We start from the raw sequence: 24,725 nt of genomic DNA, 5'->3' as shown, positions 1-24,725 counted from the left end.
GCCAATTTGCTCACTAAATGTTAATGCTTTGGAATATATAGCTATTTTTCATTAAAATGTTGTTTATATTAATATGTAATATATGTATTGTTTTTTAAATAAATTAACAAATACATATTTTTAATGCCTCAGTTTTAATTTTTAGTATGGTAAATATCAATAGATATATTCCACAAAAACAAAAAAAGTCCTCAATAAGAGTGTAAAAGGGTCTTGAGATCAAAAAGTCTGTAGACACTGACTTAAATGTATTCACTCAGCAATATACTTTGAATATATTTCCAAGTCAATAATCACGTATGACATTTTTAACAGCCGCTGAAATTTCTATATGTAGATGCAATATAATTTATTTAATCAGTCCCTTGTTTCTATTTTTGTGCCATTATGTACACACGCATTTAGCTATATCTTTGGGATCATTCATGATTATTTCTTAAGATTCAATTCCTAAAAAGAAATGTGATTCTTTGGACAAAGGACCAAATTCTAAAGATGTTCATTTACATTTCCTCCTAGAACAGGTCAGAGAGTTTAAGACCCTGCTCAAGATCAACCAAAATAAGGAGCTGAGATACCATTTAAGTCAGATCTCTGATTCTCACAAACCTGACTGCACAGCCCTCCCTATATTTCAATCTCTTGTGCATATTTTTAGGTCACATCCACACATAGTGAATGAATAAATGAACAAATAAATTAGGGCTCAACTCATTAATGCTGGTCATCTTAACAAATTGTCATCAGATTAGCTTAGTTCTGAGGCTAACTATTCCAGTTCACGCATTACATGCATGTTCACACTCGTTTATGGTCATTAAAGGACTCTGGGATGGAGAAGAGTTTCAAATGGTCAAAAGATAGTCTGAGCTATGAATAATCCCACTCCCTACTGGGGTCCCAGCCAAAGTTTGCTTGCAGATGTGCTGGGGAATGCTGAGCCAGCTCTGTCCCAGCCAGGAGCTTAGGGCCAGTCTTCGAGAAACAGCTGCAGTCTGACTGGCTGTAAGGTTCTCCAGGATAGAAATTTTTATCAGAGTTACTGTACTCTGAGACCTAGAACACTCATTGATAACATTTCCTCACTCAGTAAAAAGACTCACCACACAGACAGGTTTTCAGTGATGAGGAAAGATTGGGTGGAATGGCTCTGGTGAGTGAGTTATTGAAAACAAGAGTTTGAAATAGGGTCCCCCGGGGGTGCCGGATTCAAACCAGAAGGGGTGAGTGAACACCCCGTGAATCCATAAGCTAACAAATTATATACATAGTCACAACCCCATTCTAGAATTTGAGGGGGTGTCCCCCAACTGAGAATCATCAAAGGAATGATGGGTTTATGTGGAAGAGTCAAAATAGACTAAATCCTAGGAGAGCGTATTCAAAACAAACTAGATTTAAATACTGCTTTATCCACCGTGGCCTAAAAGAAGGCTGACCAGGATCAGGAAAGCAACGCTGGAGGCTCAGCCCTGCCTGGCTCACAAGGGCGGTGGTGGAATCCACCGAGCAACCAAGTCCCTACAAGAGGCTGGGTGGGAAGACACCAAGGTTGGCTTGAGCTCTGGGAACCAAGGGCTCCCAGAAATCACTCCTGGCTAAGGACAGTGGAGGTAACATGCTGAAACTGTTTTTTCTTAAGAACATCTTTAAATGAGGCAAGGGTCCACCTTTTGAAAACACAAGGCCACTTCAAGAATCTAGATCGGGAAGAGACCCAGAGAGGCTGCGGCCTACCCTGCCGATGGTGGTCTTATAGGCCGTCCTGATTTCCTGGCGCTGGGCCGTGCTGCGGTAGGCAAGGACGCTGATGATGGCATCTTCGTCGGTGCCTGGCAGAGAGCGGGGACAGTGAGTGAGGTGCTTTGAGAGAGGAATGAGAAAACAGGTTCCTGCGAGGACACTGGCGTTACCCAAACTTACACCTTTTTAAGAAAAGAGGTCCTGGGGCGCCTGGGTGGCTCAGTCGGTTAAGCGTCCGACTTCAGCTCAGGTCACGATCTCGCGCTCCGTGAGTTCGAGCCCCGCGTCGGGCTCTGGGCTGATGGCTCAGAGCCTGGAGCCTGCTTCCGATTCTGTGTCTCCCTCTCTCTCTGCCCCTCCCCCCGTTCATGCTGTCTCTCTCTGTCTCAAAAATAAATAAATGTTAAAAAAAAAATTAAAAAAAAAAAAAAGAAAAGAGGTCCTTGTTCAGTAGGTTTGTCTATTTTTTGGGGGAACCAGACACTAGATGTGAGTCTTAGCCCTCCTTTAATCAACTTTTTACCACTGAACAAAGAAGCTAACTTGTCTGAGCATTAGTTTCCTTACCCGTAAATGTAAGTGACCATAGCACTTTCCCTTACAGAGCTGCTGCAAGCGGGCAATAAAACAAGCACGTGACTTCCTTAGCACAATGCCCCACAGTTACTAAATATTCACTAAATGCTGACTGGGATCGGGCTTTTCCCCCTCCTCTGCAATTCTCTTCATGTCTTTGGTTCTCCTGGATCTTCTATGTTCTTGCCTTTTCTCTCCTCATTTTTTAAAAAAGTTTATTTATTTTGAGAGAGCGAGCGCACGCATGTGCAGGTGGGGGAGGGGCAGAGAGAGAGGGAAAGAGAATCCCAAGTAGGCTCCACATTGTCAGTGCACAGCCAGACATGGGGCTTGAACTCACGAACCAAAAGATCATATCCTGAGCTGAGCTTGGAAGCTTAAGTGACTGAGTCACCCAGTTGCCTCTTCTCTCCTTATTTTTAATCTTGTTATCATTTCCTCTGAGTCTGGAAACAATTCAGACTCTCACTCAGCACTTTGCAGTTTTTTTTTTTAATTTCAGTATAATTAACATATAGTATGACATTAGTTTCAGGTGTACAATATAGTGATTCAACACTTCCATACATCAGTGAGTGCTCATCACTAGTGCACTCTTAATCCCCTTCACCTATTTCACCTGGCACGTGCAGGGTTTTATGGGTTGCTCATTGCATGCACTGTACTTAGAGATCCATAAATGTGTTTTTCATTTCAAAGCTCTCTTTCCTGACCTCAGATGGTTCCCTTTTTATAACTGCTGATGAGTTCCCACCACGCAATATCCTACCAAAACTTTATAATGAGAATTACAAGTTTTCAATGGCTTAAATTTTGCCTGCCTGTTTCTTGAAGCAGCTTTTACCAGGGGAGACGGGGGGGGGGGGGGGGGGGGGGGGGGCGGGGCTTTATTCTGATTTTTCAAAACTGGTACCTCGTCTTAGTAACAGCTAGATGTTCATGTATGTTGGGTGAGTTTTCTGCTTCCCCATGGTTCATCCTGTATGGGGAGTTGTGATGGACTAGAGAAGAACTTCTATTGGGATATTTCAGAGAGAAATGAAAAAATATAGATTTACCAGAGTCATTCTTTGCAAGATTAGAGATCCAGAAAAGTGCAAGCTATAGGGAGGAAGCTGTAAAACTTTGTTTACACATCTTAGGGACCTACTTTCTGTTCTCTTAAAAGGAAGAAGAAGAAGGAAGAAGAAGGAAGAAGAAGAAGGTGGTGGCGGCGGAGGAGGAGGGGGAGGAGGAGGAGGAGGAGAAGAAGGAGAAGGAGAACAGGTATAGTACATACAATCATCCTGTTCTCCTTCAGAACTTTCAGCGGGAAAAGGTCCATTTTATGCCCACCCCTGTTTCTGTAAAAAACACCATTTTTCTTCTTTCAGTCAGTCAAGTTTGAACCCTCAAAACAGCTTTGATTTTTTTTTTTAATTTTTTTTTAATTTTGAGAGGGAGAGAAAGGAGCAAGTGCACAAGCAGGAGAGAAGGGCAGAGGCAGAGAGAGAATCTCAAGCAGATTCCATGCTCAGCACCGAGCCTGAGGTGGGACTCAACCCCATAAACTGTGAAATCATGACCTAAGCAGAAATGAAATCAAGAGTCAGCCACCCAGGCACCCCATAGCTTTTTTTTTTTTTTTTTTTTTTTTTTACTGCCCTCTCATCCTCCACATTCAAATTTCTTGCCAAGACATACAAAATCTAACTCTAAAATCTTTTTTGCATCTGCCCCCTCTTTGATTCCTACCACTACCACTCCAATTCAGGATTTTAGGGTCTTAGACAACTGCAAAGTCTGCTAACTGGTATTCTTACCTCCCTCCTAATTGGTCTTTCCAAAGTCTTGTCAGATTCATTTTCCTATAAAGAAAAACTCTGATGGTGTCTCTCCCCTGCTCAGGAGTACACAAGGGCCCCCCACTGTCTGCTGGATTTACTACAGGAATGGCAGTCTGGCATTTGAGACTTTCTGCAATATCCCATTCACTATTGTAACTATCCACACGAAAGGATACCAGGCAGCCAAATTCACAGACTTAGCTCTTCAATTATTATACTTGATCCAACTGTACTACACTCCTTTCTCCTGACCTCCTTCATTCTCAGTCTACTGGTTTGTATGTCTCCCTAACTGTTCCACGTAGTGTCATGATTGTGGCACTGGTTTCCTGGCCAGTGCCTTTGGGCCATCCCCCCATGCCTATGATTCTACAGATGGTCTTCTCAGTAGCAACCCCAGGACCTCCCTTTGGTAGCAGCCACCTCCTGTTTTGCAAATACCTCCTGCCACAAGCCACCTTTCTGTGTATTTACTGTGACTCCCCCTAAGCCTCAGCTAAACTGGAAAATGGGACAGTGCTCACACTCACCCCATGCCCTTTGCTTATGCTATTCCACTCACCCGAAACACATTCTCTCTTATCTCTACTGAAACAACTTATCTCCCAAAGTCCCTCTCAAATTCTGCATCCTCCAAGAAGTTTTGCCTGATGCTCCCAAATTAAATGTGATCTCCTTTCTTAACCTAATGGGATCTTATTTGCACCCCTCCTATCACTATCATATTGTGATAGCTATTATCATATTATTATAGTTGTTTCCATGCATGCCTTACCCATCTAGCATCCATGGACTAGCTGACTAGGTTCTTTTTTTTTTTTTTTTTTTAAGTTATGACTTACTCATTTGAGAGAGAGAGAGCGCGGGAGGGAACGAGTGGGGGAGGGACAGAGTGAGAGGGGGACTGAAGGGGCTCTGTGCTGACAGCAGAGAGTCTGATGCGGGGCTCGAACCCACTAACTGAGATCATGACCTGAGCTAAAGTCAGAGGCTTAACTGACTGAGCCACCCAGGCGCCCCTGGACTAGGTTTTAAAATGCTTGTCTCCTCCAACTGTCTGCCTTGCATTGGCCCACACAGCAGACACTGACAAGAATTGGCTATCAAATGTCTCCTGACTTTTATTTTGAGAATTCTGAATGCCATGTGGTCCACATTCTGAACTACAGTGTTCTTGCTATATACCAAAGAAGCAGGATAACATGGAAAAAGGATGGGCCATGGACATTTTCCATCTTATTTATGAAGAAGGGAAAATGAGAAGGACGTTAGATTCAGAACAACAATCTGTTCAGAGGTGGGCAGCAGGATAGTATAGTGACGTAAACTACAGCTCTGGAGTCAGACTGCCTAGGTCTGACTGCCTGGAATTGCCTAGAATCCTGACTCTAACACTTACTAGCTCTGAGATGTTGGGCACATTAGCTAACCTCTCTAACTCTCAACTTCCCGTCAGTAAAACAAACTGTTGATTGTTATATTCCCCATAATGTGTTTGTAGATAATCTATGTAATGCATTGTGTCTGATGCATAGTAGAATTTAATAAATATTCTCTATTATTGTTGTTGTCACTGTTACTGTTAGTAACACTGGGGCTAACGAAAATGAGCTGTTTGGGAGGAGAAAAATTGGGAAATAAAGTTGTGTGACCAAATGTTTTTATCCAAATATCTCAAGGAGATTATAATAGCAGCTACAAACCATGGGCACTTCTCTGGCCAAATGTCCACCCAGGCAAGAGGCTAACCCAGGGCAGCCTGCGGTATGCCCACATGACTACACCCACCAGAGGCCTCTGCCTGCTGTGGCTTCGTTTCACTTCTTAGGCGACTTAACTTCTCTGGGTCTCAGTTTTACATCTGTGAAATGGGGTGAAAATAACAATAGCAATAGCCGCTTTCACTAAATTACTGGGTTGTTGTGTATACCCATTGAAATAATATTTGTGAAAGTGCTTTGTAAACCTTACGACACTGTACATATACGGCACTAATTGGAAAACAAATACATTTCTGAAGTTTTACATATAGATTCATATGGCTGTAATGCAAAACAGATTTAAATAATTGGGGCAATCCAGAATGAGTGCCTTAAATGTTAAATTCTGTAATATAAGTGAGTAATTAATGTCCTCCTGTCCCATTTGTCTTGAAAAGCCAACTTGTTCCCACTGTATTTTCTTAGAGACCTACTCATTTTTTTTGCCAGTGGTCACAGCACCCTTTCTGTGACTCTGTGATATACAACACACAAGAGAGCGTTTACCCCCATGGGACACTTACCAAGCCCCTTCATGGCCTTCCTCAGGGTTTGGGCATCTTCAGTGGCACTGAATCCTGAAGCAGCTTTGACGGTGCCTCCTTTGGATGCCTGAGCACACAGAGAAAGATGTGACTGAGAGCCATCATCTCATTCAGCACACACCTGCTGAGCACCTACCATGGGTCAGACACTATTCTAGCTGCTGGGGATACGGCAGTGAGCGTGAGAGATGAGGCAAAATTAAACTACTGGGACTGCACCGAAATAAAAAGCTTTTGCACAGTGAAGGAAACCACCAATAAAACAAAGCCACAACCCACTGAATGGGAGAAGATATTTGCAAATGATATGTCTATTAAGGGGTTAATATCCAAAAAATATACATTGTTTATTCAACTCAACACCAAAAAAAAAAAAAAAAAAAACCAACAAAAAACAAAAACAGAACACCAATAAATCCAATTAAAAATGGGCAGAAGACATGAATAGACATTTTCCCAAATAAGACATATGTATGGCCAACAAACACAAGAAAAGATGCTCAACATCACTCATCATTAGGGAAATGCAAATCAAAACCAAAACAAGCTATCACCTCACACCTATCAGAATGGCTAAAATTAAGAACACAAGAAACAACAAGTGTTGGTGAGGATGTAGAGAAAAAGGAACCCTCATTGCTGCTGATGGAAATGCAAACTGGTGCAGCCCCTGTGGAAGATAGTTTGGAGGTTCTTCAAAAAAGTAAAAACATAACTACCATATGATCCAGTAATTCCACTACTGGTATTTATCCAAAGAATGAGAATATTAATTGAAAAAGATATATGCACCCTATGTTTACTGCAGCATTATTTACAATAGCCAAGATATGGAATCAACCGAAGTGTCCATCCATATAGATGAATGGATAAAAAAGATGTGGTATATATAATGCAATGGAATGTTACTCAGCTATAAAAAAGGAATGAAAGCTTGCCATTTGCAGCATGGATCTAGACAGTATTATGTTAAGTAAGTCAGTCAGAGAAAGACAAATACTATAGATGCCACTCACATGTGGAATTTAAGAAACAAAACAAATGAATGAACAAAAAAACAGAATCTTAACTCTAGAGAACAAACTGATGGTTACCAAAGGGGAGGTGGGGGGGCGGGGGATGGGGGAAATAGGTGAAGGGGATTAAGAGTACTCATTATTATGAGTACTGAGTAAAGAATTGTTGAATCACTATATTGTACACCTGAAACAAATGTAACACTGTATGTTAATTATACTGGAATTTTTTTAAATAAATACATAAAAAATAAAAATTAGTTAGCCTGACCCTCTTCAAATAAAAATTAAAAACTAAAAATATCAGCAAACAAAACATAGGCTAATGACCAGTAGGGACCATCTCAGTTGGATTATGATTTAGAGATAATTTACTGATTAAGATCAAGGTGCCCTGGATATTGTGAATGTATTTACTGATGTATTTATATGTGATTTATGTGGTGGAAGGTAGTGTAAAGAAATACATATAACTAAATATAAAAAATAAATAAGTAGTTGTGGAAATTCAGTGACAGGGTATAAAACACAGAAAACTAAGGTAAAACTAGGGAGGTGGGAAGGAAAACAATGCAAACCTTAAGAGCCTGTGTAGTTGTTAGAGGGAAGCCACAGATTTTTCTGCACAGAAGCCAAAGTAAGAGGGAATTGTAATCGGCAATGAGACTCACTGGGTCTATAAAAGGAAAAGAGACCAGTTGTCCAAGAAACGCTCAGCTTCTCTTTGTACTGAGTTTACAGAGAGGACATCTGCATTACTAGAGCTCTCTGGGCTCCCTGATTTAGCAGTAAGGGGTAGAATCAAACTAGCTTTGGTTTTAAATATATCTTTCCCTCTGTGTCGGACACTAAGCATTATAAAGGCCTTTAGCAACCTATATTTTGATATTCTGAATTCTGTTTTCTTTTCTTTAAAAATGACCTAATTAGGGGCGCCTGGGTGGCGCAGTCGGTTAAGCGTCCGACTTCAGCCAGGTCACGATCTCGCGGTCCGTGAGTTCGAGCCCCGCGTCGGACTCTGGGCTGATGGCTCGGAGCCTGGAGCCTGTTTCCGATTCTGTGTCTCCCTCTCTCTCTGCCCCTCCCCCGTTCATGCTCTGTCTCTCTCTGTCCCAAAAATTAAAAAAAAAAAAAAAATGACCTAATTAGGGTGCCTCGGTGGCTCAGCTGCTTAAATGTCTGACTCTTGGTTTCGGCTCAGGTCATGATCTCATAGTTTGTGGGTTCAGGTCCTGCATCAGACTCTGGTGCAGAGCCTGATGGTGTGGAGCCTGCTTCAGATATTCTCTCTTCCAGTCTCTTTGCTACTCTCCCACTTGCTCTCTCTCTCAAAATAAATAAGTGCAATAATTTTTAAATGACCTAATTATTCATAACAGCACTAAAATTGTTCTGCCTCATCTCCTTTCCTTTAGTTAATCTGTCAGGTGTCTGCCATTACGGTGTGCATTTGATTGGCTTAGATTGCAATGGAGAAGGATCTAAGTGATATTCTTTTTTTTTAATTAAAAAATGTATATTTATTTATTTTGAGAGAGAGAGCATGCATGCAAGCAGAGGAGGGGCAGAGAAAGAGGGAAAGAGAAAAAGAATCCCAAGAAGGACGTGGGGCTCTATCTCATGAACCATGAGATCATGACCTGAGCCAAACCCAAGAGTCAGCCTCTCAACAGAATGAGCCACCCAGGCACCCCTAAGTGATATTCTTGGTGCCCAGATGTCAATAGAGTTTACACTGAGATAAATACCTTCCTTTGTCCTTAACTGGTGCTATGTGCTTTTAAGATGCTAAGAGCTCACAAGCTGAGGGTAAGAAGAGATAGCCAAGGCTAAATTTAGGGCTCAGGTCACATAGTAAGTCTAGTTTTCCTGACTTTCCTGATAATGCCCCTTTTGTTAAATGGTGGTAGGATGTTATGGTGATGGGAGGCAACAGAACAGGGAGATGATATGAATTACTGCAAAGGGAGAAGGGTATTACATCTCATATAAACCTTGGTTAAAATGTACCCATAGCCTTGTGCCCATGATCCAGTAAAATCTAATATTCATGGAGACAGTTCTGTCTCTTTTACATCATTCTGGGGGTCACAAACACTATAAAGGGAATTCTAATATTGGGGGAGATTTCATTTGTGGGTACTTTGCAAAGGAGACACCGTGGGCTACAGTGAGAGGTAGTAAAGCTTAGTAGGAGGGGACACAGACATCGGAGTGGGGATAGACCCGGCTTTGAGTCTTGGCTTCAACCCTTTCTAGCTATGTTGTCTATGGGGGAAGTTTTATTTTTCTCACCTGTACATTAAGAATAATGATATCCACTCACACAGTTGTTGTAATAATGAAGCAGAATAATATAACAAAGCACTTAGCACAGAGTCCAGCAAACAGAATACCCTAAAACAAAAACTCAAACTCAATGGCTATCATCATCACCACTATTATTAAATATGACTTCGGGGCACCTGGGTGGCTCAGTTGGTTAAGCGGCCGACTTCGGCTCAGGTCATGATCTCGCGGTCCGTGAGTTCGAGCCCCGCATCGGGCTCTGTGCTGACAGCTCGGAGCCTGGGGCCTGTTTCAGATTCTGTGTCTCCCTCTCTCTGACCCTCCCCTGTTCATGCTCTGTCTCTCTCTGTCTCAAAAATAAATAAACGTTAAAAAAAAATATATGACTTCAACAACATCTCTACACTAAATAGAAGAGTGAGATTCTTATATCTATTTCTGATAATATCTCTTAACGTAAGCTTATGTGGCAATGATGCCAAGGCAAAATCCAGAATAGAGCATTTGTACAGGTAGCAAAAACAGCGTAGAATATATCTAAGGCTCTCTGATGATTTAACTTGATCCAAAGGTATAACATCAACCATCTAAAGGGATAGAGGCGGTGCCTGGGTGGCTCAGTCGGTTAAGCGTTCGACTTCAGCTCAGGTCATGATTTCGCAGTTGTGAGTTCAAGCCCTTCATCCAGCTCTATGCTGACAGCTCAAAGACTAGAGCCTGCTTTGGATTCTGTGTCTCCCTCTCTCTCTGCCTCTCCCCCACTACGCTCTGTCTCTCTCAAAAAAAATGAATAAACATTAAAAAAAAAATAAAGGAATAGAAGATTTTTATGCCCTTAGGGTGGTTCTCTAGTAAGTCAGACTTTGATCACTGTGGCTCACATCAAGTCCATCCAAAGGCCTTAGGTACCAGAGAGTGTGGGCCTTATGTGCTGAAAATCCAAGCTTTCACCTACTATATTTATCTAGATATCTAGGTAAAATACTAGATATATTAGATATCTAACATAATCAGCATCTAATACTTAGTTACCTCCCTCTATACACCTGACAGAGGGAAGTAGAAATCAATGAAATTAACTTCCTTGGGCACTATTACAGGCTGAATTGTAACCTCCCCAAAAGATATGTTGAAGTCCTAACCCCAGGATCTCGGAATGTATCCTTATTTGGAAATAGGGTCATTGCAGATGTAATTAATTAAATTAAGATGAGGTCATTCTGGAGTAGGGTGAGTCCCGAATCCAATATGATTGGTGTCCTTATAAGAAGAAGGAATAAAAAAAAAAAAGAAAGAAAAAAGAAAAAACCATGGGCACCTGGGTGGCTCAGCTGGTTAGGCATCCAACTTCGGCTCAGGTCATAATCTCATGGCTTGTGAGTTTGAGCCCCACATTGGTCTCTGTGCTGACAGCTCAGAGCCTGGAGCCTGCTTCGGATTCTGTGTCTACCTCTCTCTCTGCCCCTTGCCTACTCATGCTCTCTCTCTCTCTCTCTCTCAAAAATAAGTAGACATAAAAAAAATAAAAGATTAAAAAAAAAAGAAGATGGCACATGAAGACACACACAGGAGTTAAGCAGCAGCAAGCCAAAGGATGCCTAAGACTGCCAGCAAACCACCAGAAGCTAGAAAGAGGCAAGGAAGGAGTCCCCTACAGGTTTTAGAGGGATTCTGGCCATGCCAACACCTTGATTTCCGGTTTCTGGCCTCCAGAACTGTGAGACATCCAATTTCTATTATTTTAAGCCACCCAGTTTGTAGGACTTTGTTATGGCAGCCCTAGGAAATGAATACAGGTACTTTAATTCTTGCACTGTGTATCAGTAGCAACAAGCAAACTGGTGATTTGCTGTCAAAATTCCAACATGGCCTAACTTAGCCGCTGGCTCCACTATGAGACAGCTTTCCGAGTGAAATACCCCACAGGGTTCTTTTGGAGCTTCAGTATTGAAAAAATTTTGGATGGTGCCCAAACTCTGCAGTCGACTTTAACACAAACTGCATTGCTGAGGGACGTTACTGTGGGATTAAAACTAATATCTAACAAGATGAATCGATGGAGGGATTTGCAAAGATGTTTCAGCTTATCAATTAACATTCTTAGTGACTCATTCTTCCCGGAAAAAGATAAGCTGAGAAAATTTGTTCTGGTTAGCCCTAAAGTCACTGTATTGATCAAATTCCAAGGCATAATGTACTATTATCCGTTCTGGGAAGCCAAAGGAGTCTCAGGAGGGATTCTTGTGGCAGCAAAGGAAACAGGGGTGATGTAGGAAAGAATAACAAAAATGAGCAGCTAGAAACAGGTGTTAGATCACAATCAATGAAATATTATTCAGTTATTACAATAATCAGGAAGGTAATAATGTCAAAAACTGGAATACAATACAGTGGAATATTGTAGGTTCACAAACTCCTCAGGAGCTTTCTGGGTATAATCTGAAACTTAGCCCCACAGGCAGAGAACAGGCAGAGACTGAAGAAAGAGGCAGGCCACTCCACGTCTGTAGGTGACACTTTTAACATTAGCAAAAGGAACTTACATATGAGGCTCGTCTTGGGCTGCAGCAAGACAAACTGATCCCTGCACTCATCCTCCAAATCTTAAAAGTTTATAAAGAGGTCCTAAATGGGCTCAGTCACATACACTGTGCAGCTGTCTTCAACACATTGCCATCTCAGGGCTATATCCTTGGAGCAGCCTCTGGGAGCATAAGTGGGACCCACATTCCAAAAGCAGGAGAGGGAGTGAGGAGCCTTCGATTGGCCAGGTCCAGCTTATGGGTCAGTCAGTGGTCATGTCTTTTTTGATGATGATCCCCCAACAAATACTAATCAGCAATAAAAAAGGAATCAAGGAGCAAACTGCTGATACTTACAGCAACAAGGATGGATTGCCAAAAATATAACACCCAGCAAAAGAAGCCAGACGTAAAAGAGTACATATTCTATGATGCCATTAATAGAATGCTCTAGAACAGTTGAAGCTAATCCATGGTAATAACAATCAGAAGAGAGGTTACATTTCTGGGGTGGAGTGGAAGTAGCATGGGAACTGACTAGGAAGAGCATAAATGAACTTCCTGGAGTGAGGAAATGTTCTAGCTTCTTTAAAAAAAAAAAAGTTTATTTATTTATTTTGAGGGGAGGGAGGGCATGAGCAGGGGAGGGGCAGAGAGACAGGGAGATAGAGAGAATTCCAAGCAGGCTCTGCACTGACAGCACAGATCTATGCAGAGTTCAGTCCTACAAACTGTGAGATCATGACCCAAGTTGAAATCAAGAGTTGGATGTTTAAGCAACTGAGCCACCCAGGTGCCCCTGTTCTATCTATCTTGATAGAGGAGTAGGTTATATGGTCCATATATTTGTCAAAACTCATCTACCAGTAACCTTAAGAGTGGTGCATTTCACTATATGTAAATTAAACATCTATTTTAAAAATCTTTTAAATATTTGAATACGGTAGCTTTAAAATTTTTTTTTTAATGTTTATTTATTTTTGAGACAGAGACAGAGCATGAACAGGGGAGGGTCAGAGAGAGAGGGAGACACAGAATCTGATACAGGCTCCAGGCTCTGAGCAGTCAGCACAGAGCCCGACACGGGACTCGAACTCATGGACCGCAAGATCATGACCTGAGCCAAAGTCGGACGCTTAACCGACTGAGCCACCTAGGTGCCCCTGGTAGCCTTTAAAATATATTTTCAGAGCACCTGGGTGGCTCAGTCAGTTGAGCATTCAACTTCATCTCAGGTCATGACCTCATGGTTCGTGGGTTCTAGCCCCGCATCAGGCTCTGCACTGACAGCTCAGAGCTTGGAAGCCTGCTTTGGATTCTGTGTCTCGCTCTCTCTCTCTGCCCCTCCCCACCTTATGCTCTCTCTCTCAAAAATAAAATAAACACAAAAACATTTTGTTTTTAGAAATGTATCATATGGTCATTGTAGAGATTTGGGAAATTAAAAAAAAAAGAATTAAGAAGAAAATTAAAACAGCCATAATTCCACCATCTAGAATAAATGATTTTAATATGCCACAAAATATAAACATGTTAGCAAAGTGAAGATTATAATGAATACATAACTGTTATTTATGCTTATTACTACTGTTTGAAAATTATTATACATGTGAGTAGGGTCTAAAATAAAATGATGGACAACAACTGGGAATTACAATATTGTGACTATGTTGTGTTTTTCCTACTCTTTAAAAAATCTTTTATCTGTCCAATAAATAACAGCGATGATGGAAAACAGGCCTAGGAGGAAAGATGAGAGCAACTGAGGTAATTTTCCTCGAGTGGAAAGCACACTAAAAGGTCACTTGGTTACAGGCTTTGCATATCGGAAGCCTGTGAGCTTACTGCAGACAGAAAGACTGTCCCATTAACTTTGAGTCCCCTGAGCCAAGTACCACATCTGGCACAAAGTCAGGACACCGTTAAAACTTTCTTTTTTTAAATTTTTAATGTTTATTTATTTCTGAGAGAGAGATAGAGAGCAAGTGGGGGAGGGGCAGAGAGGTAGGAAGACACAGAATCTGAAGCAGGCTCCAGGCTCTGAGCTGTCAGCAAAGAGCGGGGCTCGAACCCACCAATGGCAAGATCATGACCTGAGCCAAAGTCAGACGCTTAACCGACTGAGCCATCCAGGCACCCCTAAAGGAAATGAATTTTAAAATAATGCATAGGGATTTGGAGTAGATATGGGCAAGGTTTTGACTGTCAGGGATGATGAAGAAAATTGTAGAATGTCTAATGTAAAACAATGTTATGAGTATATTACCATTTGTTCAAGATAGTTTACACGTCTATCTTCCTAAAGGAGGCCATTTAACGCTGGTGGAAACTCTGGGTCTCTCCAGGTGTAAGATTCTATTGCTATTATTTCTGCTGAGAAGACCAGGAACCAGAACCACCTGCCTGTTCAGATAACCTTATTTGGGTGGGAGAAGGAGAGCAGATGGCCAGCCTCAGGTAGAGCCTATTTGCAGCTAGGAGGCTCAGCTTCCACAAGAGCATTGAACTTTGTGGAACTCTCAAAGGGATCCAATTCCCTGCCTGTCCCAAAGATCAGATAATGAAACTCTGAGGAGTCCAGTCACAGCCAAAAACAGGAGGCAGATGACAAGACCATATGGCTAACAAACACCCTTGATAAGCCTGATGAGGTTACACCAAAATGTGAATGGCACTTGTCTCCCAAAGGTAGAACCTGTGGGGTTTTTCTTTTTCTTTTTTATTTGCAGAAAATTCCTAAAATGAACATGTAGTACCCCCACACAGATAAAACTACAACTTATTTCTGTATCTCAGGATGTCACACAGATTAAATGGATTATCTTTTGAATTAATTTTCAGGGTCAAGTTACTCACCACCCCTGAAAGAATTAAAATAGTGCTTAAAAAAAAAAAAAAAGGAAAGAAAGAAACTGCCTTTTCATTTCCTTCTCTCTCCCCTCTGTTAAGCAAACAATCCTCTGTAAAGTCAACAGTCCCTGCATACACATCCTGTACCTGTCTGTGCCTGGCACCAGGTAGGGTGAGGCACTCCCCAACTTACCATGGCCGTGACTCTAGATCAGGATCAGAGTTCAGTCACCCAAGCAGAAGTTCCTCTGTGATAAAAGCAGAGGGGAAATTACTGTGATGAGAGATGTAGCATTAAAATCATTAAACAGGATAACTTGTAGTTACACAAAGTTAAACAATTAGGAAATAGCATCCACTTTCATCAGAAGGTCAGCTGTTGATTAGCCAAAGATAGAAAGGTCAGGGTAATAATTAAAGACAAACTGCTCAAACAGGCAAATGTATCACTCCAACAAAATACTTCCCTACCTGCTCTTCTGTTTGGAGATAACACATTACAGAAGTGATTGCTATTGTTTGTTAGGATGAAGTATATTACTTGTACTCAAGCCATACCTGGATTCTGAACTGTAAGCTCTAGTGGAGAAGAGGTGTCTCCTTGGAGAAAAGATAATCCAACTGCATTAGGGAGAAGTATCGCACTCCAACCCACACTCTGTGTGTGTGTGTGTGTGTGTGTGTGTGTGTGTGTGTGCGCGTGTGTGTGATGGTTAGTGGCCCAGCCAACATTAGACTTGTCATTTCCAGATGACCTCTCCCTGCCGCTCTCTCAGGACATACAGGTGCTTCTTCCCTATACACTCAGCTTTGTGTTTGGTTCTCTTCAGCAAGGTCGCTCAGATCTTCACACATGTACTCAGTCATTCAAAGGCAAGGAGAGCCTTGATTGTAGGCTACGAGTCCTGGCCTCATGATAGATAGGCAGGTCTCTGAGGGATAGGCCAACTGACTTCCTGTTTCCATATCTGAGTCCTATGGGAAAGGTTTCTTTCCTAAGCATTTTGTTAGCTCCCTGATCCTCAAAAGAATCATCCTGGAACCATAAGCATGGGCATCATCTGGGAGCAGTCTCAGGCCCCCACTCCACACCTACTGCCAGAATCTGCATTTTAACAAAATTCCCCCAATACCTGTCTGCACAGTAGTTTGAAAAGCATTGGCCTAGACCGCCCTACCAAGCAGCACTTTTCAATTATTCCCTGAGAATAACTAAATCCTGCTTAACCCATTTTATTACCAATTGAGTCAGGTCTGTTCACCTTCACTTCTTATCTTGCAGCTCTCCTGAGGCTCAGCTCCATTCTTCCTTGTCTCCCATCACTCACTGCACACTTCCCTTATAGCTACATAGGGGCTCAATTCCTTCCTGAGGGGAATGCCAACTTCTTCTGGGGCACAGCCTGAGCAAAGGTGCAGAGGTGGGAATGAGCAGTGGCCTTAGGGACAATGAAGAGATGAGGATGCTGGAGCAGAGGTCTCATTTGAGGGAAGGTTCAGAGATAAGGTTGGAAAAGCAGGTGGGGATTGATTAGGCAAGGCCTCCTATGCCCAACTGAGGAGTCGGACTTGATCTGTAGGTAATGGTAAAATAGTGGGAAGGTTTTGGTTTTTGCAGAGAAATGATATAACAAAAGGCATGCTTCAGCAAGGCTCTATTCTACAGGGTAGACAGGAGTGAGAGATAGGAAGGTCAGGAAATCTTGAGAAAGCGCTAAGGAACAGACACAGGCAGAGGCCTGGGCAGGGTGTGGCATCTGGAACAGGATATATATGGAAAATATTCGAAAGAAATTCTGTACTGGATTTTGTGGCTCACGGGCTATATGAATTTATTCATTCAATCACCAAACTTTCATAAAGTACCTCTATATTCTAGGCACTATTCTAGTTGACAGAGATAATATAGCGAATAAGACAAAGAATGTGACTTCAAGGAGCTTTCAAGGAAAGACAGATGACAAATAAACAAATAAATAGGATAATTTCAGATCAGTAAGATGAAAATACAACGGGACAATGCTATAGAACAGGGATCGGCAAACCACAGCTCATGGGCCAAATCTGTATGGCCTACAGGTTAAGAATGGTTTTTACATTTTCAATGGTGGACAAAAAGTTAAAAGAATAATATTTCATGACACATGAACATAATATAAAATTCAAATCTCAGTGTTCATAAATACTTACTGGAGCGTGGTCACACCCATTTATTTACATATTATCTATGGCTGCTTTCAGGCTACAATGAGAGTTTGTGACAGACTACATGGTTCATAGAACTGAAGATATTTAATACCTGGCCCTTCACAGAAAAAGTTTGCTGAATCCTGGGTTGGAAGATGATGTGATCAGGTTACTGAGAAGGAGCTAGCCTGGACAGGGTGACCAGGGAAGTCATCTTCAAGGAGATGATTCTTGAGCTAAGACCTGAATGAGGAGAAGAGGCTCACTATTCAAAGTGCTCGAGGAGAACTATTGCAGGCAGAAGAAACAGTTAATGCAAAGGCCCTGAGGCAGCAATGAAGTTACTGTGTTAGAGGAATGAGCAAAAGCGTCATGAACAAGGACCAGAGTGGCATGAGATTGGGTTGGAGTAGAGACAAGACTATCTACAGGGGACAGGAAGGGGTATTTCTTGTCTGTCCAGAATGTGCCAGGGGAAGCTATGAGCAGGGCTCTTTGAAGCTTAGCCTCAAATTTGTCTGGAGGTCTTGTTTCATATCCTTTGAATAATCAAAATGTGCCCATATCTCTCATTAAGTATAATTTATATGTGAGTTGGATTGAGCTTCTGCTAATCTGTGGACAACCTAGCAGATCCAGCTTTAAGAAGCAACTGCCCTCCCTTTGTTTCTATGTGGTTTGGGAATTAAGGTAGTCCTCCCTTATCTGTGGTTTTGCTCAATCACAGTCCAGAGGTCATTCTCCTGCCATCACGTCAGTGGTAGCTTAATGCCACTTCACTGCCTACATCATCCACCTCACTTCATCTCATCACGTAGACACTTTATCATCTCACATCATCACAAGAAGAAGGGTAAGTACAGTACAACCAGATATTTTGCAAGGAAGATCACATTCATGTAACTTTTATTACAGTATATCAATATAATTGTCTTAATTTAATATTAGTTCTTGCTGTTAATCTCTTACTGTGCCTAATTTATAAGTTAAACTTTATCATAGGGTCTGTATGTATAGGAAAAACCAGCATATATAGGGATCCACACTACCTGTGGTTTTAGGCATCTACTGGGGTTCTTGGAATGTATCCCCCGTGGATAAGGGGGAACTATTGTAATTGCAGTGAGGAAGGGGGCAGGGAAGGGAAACACCTCCTCAAAAAGCCAGCCTTTAATATAAATACTTCCAGTCCTTCTGACCACAGCAAGAGGTGGAAAAAATGCTTGAGCAAAACCTTATGGAAATACTGAGAGCCATTATTCAAAGAGCTAGAAATAATTTACTAAAGGAAAAAAAAATGTATCATACTTGAAAACAGGGTACTTTTAGCCAGACAATCTATTTTGAAACTTGGACAGCACACAGCATAAGTCCATTTATAGAGACAGCTGTTGTATATTTATTATTCACTAGTACCAAATGAGTTTCTCAGTCGATTATAGAAATGAATGCAGAAAATGGTACCCCTTGATTCTGTCATTAGGTATCAGAAAATACGTGTAAAGTGAACCCACACAAACGCTCACTAGCATGTCTGGCACCTGTGGGGTGTGAGTAACTCTCCGCAAGGATGGGCGGGGAGCAGAAAGGAGGGGAAGGAATCACTTAGGTTCCCCTGGTACAGAAGTGTTGCGGGCCTCTTCCTAACAGCACACAATGATCAGCTCCCAAAGAATGCCAGGCCCTTCTTCCCCGAGCTCAACCTCTAAAAGTCCTCCCACATTTTCCTCCAGCCCACAGAGCCAAGGACTCTTTACAGGAACCCTTTCCTGCCTCAGCTTCCTTGATTCACTCATTCAGTCTCTCTGAAGGCCAGCCTGCAAGTCCATAAACTGAATAATATCACCAGGTTCACAAGGACTCAGACTTAGTGTTGGGGTTTTAAAAGCTTCTTTGCTGCTCATAGGCGGGGCAAAATAATTGGTAACTGTGCTGCAGTTTTAGTAAAAAGGCAAACCCTGAGGTTCGGGGCATGGCTCAAATGACCTTCCACCTTGAGGACTCTTCAAGATGGAAAGATGAAGACTGAAGGGACCATATGTTAGTGATACCTGAAAAAAATCTAAGGGTCATGCACTATCTGGGTGGGAAACTGCAATTTCTTTTTTTTTTTTTTTTTAATTTTTTTAACGTTTATTTATTATTGGGAGACAGAGAGACACAGAGCATAAGCAGGGGAGGGGTAGAGAGAGGTAGAGAGGGGTAGAGAGAGGGGTAGAGAGAGGGGGAGACACAGAAGCTGAAGTAGGCTCCAGGCTCTGAGCTGTCAGCACAGAGCCAGATGCGGGGCTCGAACTCACAAACCATGAGATCATGACCTGAGCCGAAGTCGGATGCCCAACCGACTGAGCCACCCAGGTGCCCCTGCAATTTCTTTATAATTATCTGAACTCTACAACTAGGGCTCATGATAGGGCCCCTGAAATTTTTAAGACATAGTTTTAGAGCAACTGAAAGAAAGCTGGGAACTAAACATAAGAGACCTATCCCCGGAGGGGCGCCTGGATGGGTCAGTCGGTTAAACGTCTGATTCAGCTCAGGCTGGGATCTCAGGGCTCGTGAGTTTGAGCCCTGCATTGAGCTTTCTGCTCTCAGCGCAGAGCCCACCTCAGAGTCTCTTCCCCTCTGTCTCTGCCCCTCCCCCGCACTCTCTCAAACACAAATAAACGTTAAAAGAACAATAAGGAAGAGACCTATCCCAAGAGCAGTTACATAAGGGAACACTAATTTGTAAGTGAGTTCAACTTACTTCAGGAAAGATTACAAAAATTTGCAGAAGTAATTTATGATGGGTTCCTAATGAAAAATTAGATATGTCGAGAACGGATCCATATAGTTTTCTGCTTGGAAGTACGAAAGGAAATTATTACACCATCCCACAAACTGCCCTATTATATCACCTGCCAGATTCTTATGCCCTTACGGCAGATGCAGGTGCATGGAACAAGGATCTCTGATTTCATGTAATATTTCAGTAGGCCGTTCATGGGGACAGCAGTGTGGTGGATTCCTCCCCGCTCACCCACAATTTTGAAAACAGGCAAATTAGATTGTTTCCTGAGCATTAGACTAGCAAAATGAGCAAATAACCATCAAAACAAAGATATGCAAATTTATTTCGATGAGAAAAAATGGCTCCTGAACTAAAGCTGGCTTGCTGAAAGTATTAGCCTTTTTAAAGAAAGATTCTGTCCATAGGCAATGCAAACGCCACACAAAATCCTGAGAGGCTTGGGGCGCTTGGGTGGCTCAGTCGGTTAAACGTCCGACTTCGGCCCAGGTCATGATCCCGCAGTTCGTGAGTTTGAGCCCCGCGTCAGGCTCTGTGCTGACAGCTCGGAGCCTGGAGCCTGCTTCAGATTCTGTGCCTCCCTCCCTCTCTGCCCCTCCCCAGCTCATGCTCGCACTCTGTCTCTGTCAAAAACAAATAAACTTAAAAAAAACAAAACAAAACATAGAGTATTAAAAAAAAAAAAATCCTGAGAGGCTTACTCTGAAATATTCATCAAAGCCCTGTACTGAGGAAAGGGTGGCTTGGCCTTAGGAACCAATGGTCCAGAATCAGGTATCTCCCCTGCTCTGTTACAGATCTAATACCCTTTGCTCTGATTCCGTGATTGCAAAGCAACCCCTGGACTAGAGTTTGGCTTCCCACGTGGACCTGTCTTCAAAGTACAGGGTATTTCTAAGTAACAATTATATTTCTCAATGTAATAAATAAATTATCAGCATGTGTGTGTCTGCATTTGACGGCATGTGTGTGGTGGGCCTGTAAATATGAACCTGCCCCTGAGAGTTGAACCCTTTCTTAGTGTGCTGATGAATGCAATTGCTCTGGTCTTGCTGGATGTGGCACAGTGACGAACTCACCCCAGTACCGGATGCTCCCCTTGAGATCCCACCTTAACTTGGTGGCCTCCATTCAGATTTATGACATTGACCCAGGTCCCAGGACAGGCAACCAGAACGTTCTTTATGAAAGGATTTGCTGCCCTTGTGGCACATTCTTACTGAATCCCTCTCTTCCCTGGAAGATCACATGCGAGTGAGTCACTCATCATTTTTCTATGGTACGTGGTTTCATTTTACATGCCACAGGATGACAAAATTAAACTTCTAGTCTGGGGATTTGTGAAGGGTGTGACTGGGCCCCGCCCGAGCACTAAGGGCTTTCAAAACTGTCCATGAAATAGGAAAATGAATGTAACCCTTTTCCCTTGTAACTTAGATCCTTCTAAAGTTAAAGGAAGTCTTGTTGCCGTGATGGGGTTTGAGTCTGGAGAAATAAGAATTTTCAAACATTTAATCAAAAACAAAGTGTGTTGGGGCGCCTGGGTGGCGCAGTCGGTTAAGCGTCCGACTTCAGCCAGGTCACGATCTCGCGGTCCGTGAGTTCGAGCCCCGCGTCAGGCTCTGGGCTGATGGCTCGGAGCCTGGAGCCTGTTTCCGATTCTGTGTCTCCCTCTCTCTCTGCCCCTCCCCCGTTCATGCTCTGTCTCTCTCTGTCCCAAAAATAAAAATAAAAAACGTTGAAAAAAAAAATTAAAAAAAAAAAAACAAAAAAAACAAAGTGTGTTAAGCTAAATGAAGGCAGGTGAATTTGGAAACCTGTCTGCTAAGCAATCTCGAGGAAGAATCTATTCCAACCCAGGACCTGGCAAATAACTTACTGACATCTTTTGTCCAAATTTTAGCCACTTATTCACAGCACTGTGGGGGACAATAGTAATTTCAATCCGCAAATGATTTTAAAACACATGTTTTACATTGAATTTAAAATATCCCCACTCCTCTACCATTTCCACATCATGCCAAAGTCTATTAAAGTTTTTTCTTTACTCCAACGATTCCTTTGTCCAAAAGGCAGGGGGAAGGAGGGAAGGTACATTTATTAATACTCCTTTACATTATCTTAATTAATCTACCCAGTAACTTTTGCAGTCATGATTTTTTTTTTTAATGTTTGTTTATTTTTGAGAGAGAGACAGAGTGCGAGCAGGAAAGGAGCAAAGAGAGAGGCAGACACAGAATCTGAAGCAGGGTCCAGGCTCTGAGCTGTCAGCACAGTGCCCGATGTGGGGCTCGAACTCTTGAACCGAGAGATCATGACCCGAGCCAAAGTCGGATGCTTAACCGACTGAGCCACCCAGGTGTCCCTGGAGTCATGATTATTATCTCCACTTTACAATCCAGCTGGATGACATAATAATGAAAGCTGCCTATGGTGAGTTCTATATTGTATTAAGAGATAAGATTAGAAAAATAAAAAGGCAGCTGAGATGGCCTAAGCGCTGGCTGGGAGACTGGCTGGGTCCTGTACTCTTAGTTCAATGCTTGCCTTGCTAAATGTCTCTGTACCTCACATAATACCTCAGTTTCCCCAGGCACAAGCTTCGAGTAGGGCACAATCAAAGCAAATTCTGATAAACTTTGTAAATGTGTAGCTCCCCTGCCTTGTTTCTCTGGGTAGTGTATTTAGCCTGCATAGTAAAAGGCTTCGGATTTTCCTAAGTGATTTTCTTCTTGTTATCTGAGCAACTCCCAGTCCCACCTGTGGACTGGACCTTTGGTATTCTCACTGGCTGGTCTTTTGTTGGTGGCAGTGTTTTTTTGTTTTCTCTAACTCTTACGCCTTTTACTTGCAAACAAACTGTTTGAACTCCCCTGGTCTCGGGGCAGTGAACATAGAAACAAGAAGTTGATGTACTGACAATGCTGATTATTGCTCTTAATCATGGGACTTACATGATAGTTTCACTGATGTTTCATGCACATTTGTCCATTCATTCATTCAATAAACATTATTGGAATGCTTGCCCCATTCCAGAGACCATTTTAGGTGCTAAAAGGCATATCTTAATTTCCACCTATAGACCCTGCAGGCAGAAAATATCCCCTATGCTCTGCCTATTCAAGAGTAGTCTATCATTTAAAAAGAAATCCTGGAGGCTGCTAGAGATAATTCCATTGAACTTGCTTCCCATTGCAGGGACTCTCTACAAAAGGTTCCTGAATGGTCACCTCCAGCCTTTAGTCATCCTTCTTCTGGTCATGGGACTCACCTGCCACGGGGTGAGCTCTGCCACTGCGGGTGGCTCAGCACCAGGAAAGCTAGCCTTGTATTCCTTACTTTGTGAATTGGAGCTAAAGAGACTTTATTTGTAGATAAATATTTATTGACCACTTAGTTATATTGAGTCCCTATGTGCTTTTATCCATATGGTATCATTTTGCCCTTTCACTGTCCAGTGAACTGGGCCTGATAACGTGAGTTTAGAAAAGTTAAGCATAGTGCCTAAGATCATTTAAGTAGTAGGTGGTACGAGTTGTTTTTTCACAGATCTGCCTGACTCTAGAGACCTTTATATTATACCATGCCAAACGCACACAGGTGTGCATGTGTATATAGGCAGGTGGCAATGCTAGAAGCTTTTAGAGTAACAATGGAATTAAAAACTTGAAATGTCACATTTTTGCTGGGCTAAGTGCTTTCTTGTTCTTTATATCTTTAACAAGCTGGATGCAAAACAAAATCAAACAAAACAAAGTAACAACAAAAATACTCCTCTCCTAGACTTATCTGATGGAAACTAGCTACCCTTTGGCAGACAACCCCCAGTCCAAAGTGTTGTACAAGACTGTTGGCTATTTGGAGAGAAAGCACATTTCTAACCCACACGCCCCTGCCCAGTTCACCCACCCAGCCTCTCTGGTGTGAGAATAACTCAACACGGCTCTGTGATAACATCTCTCAGAGCAGACACATGGTCAAAGTGGTGCCATCCCTAGGGAGAGACATAAGGATTCCAACCAGGCACCTTCTGTGTCCACCTTCCCCACCCCCCAGAGTCAGAGACGGATGCATCATGCTCTTAGAGTAGTCTGAATTGAGTATCAAAGGAGGTTAGAAATAATGACCCCATTTTGTTATGTGTATCCTAATGCCAGCAATATTTTTAAAATTTTTAATGTTTATTTAATTTTGAAAGAGACAGAGAGACAGAGCACAAGTGGGAGAGGGGAAGAGAGAGAGAGGGAGATACAGAATCTGAAGCAGGCTCCAGACTCCGGGCTGTCAGCACAGAGCCTGACATAGGATGCTCAACCAACTGAGCCACCCAGACCCCCCCTAATGCCAGCAATATTAAGACTATCCAGTACATGGGGCGCCTGGGTGGCGCAGTCGGTTAAGCGTCCGACTTCAGCCAGGTCACGATCTCGCGGTCCGTGAGTTCGAGCCCCGCGTCAGGCTCTGGGCTGATGGCTCGGAGCCTGGAGCCTGTTTCCGATTCTGCATCTCCCTCTCTCTCTGCCCCTCCCCCGTTCATGCTCTGTCTCTCTCTGTCCCAAAAATAAATAAAAAACGTTGAAAAAAAACTAAAAAAAAAAAAAAAAAGACTATCCAGTACAT

General features: G+C 42.4%; 1 protein-coding gene across 2 annotated transcripts in view; it reads right to left on the bottom strand.

Annotated features, from left to right (window-relative positions):
- ANXA4 (annexin A4) overlaps positions 1-24,725 on the bottom strand; it is a 94,359-nt gene that overhangs the window by 20,365 nt on the left and 49,269 nt on the right. For both annotated transcript variants that reach the window (XM_042981642.1, XM_042981641.1), the window contains exons 2-4: positions 15,321-15,375; positions 6,430-6,517; positions 1,738-1,832 (exon numbers count right to left, since the gene is read on the bottom strand). In XM_042981642.1, coding sequence (XP_042837576.1) covers positions 1,738-1,832; positions 6,430-6,517; positions 15,321-15,323 — 186 coding nt within the window. In that variant the 5' untranslated portion in view covers positions 15,324-15,375. The remainder of the gene's footprint in view (positions 1-1,737; positions 1,833-6,429; positions 6,518-15,320; positions 15,376-24,725) is intronic.

The sequence above is a fragment of the Panthera tigris genome, chromosome A3 (genome assembly GCF_018350195.1).
Source record: "Panthera tigris isolate Pti1 chromosome A3, P.tigris_Pti1_mat1.1, whole genome shotgun sequence".
NCBI lineage: Eukaryota > Metazoa > Chordata > Mammalia > Carnivora > Felidae > Panthera > Panthera tigris.
This window is presented reverse-complemented; position numbering and strand designations above follow the sequence as displayed.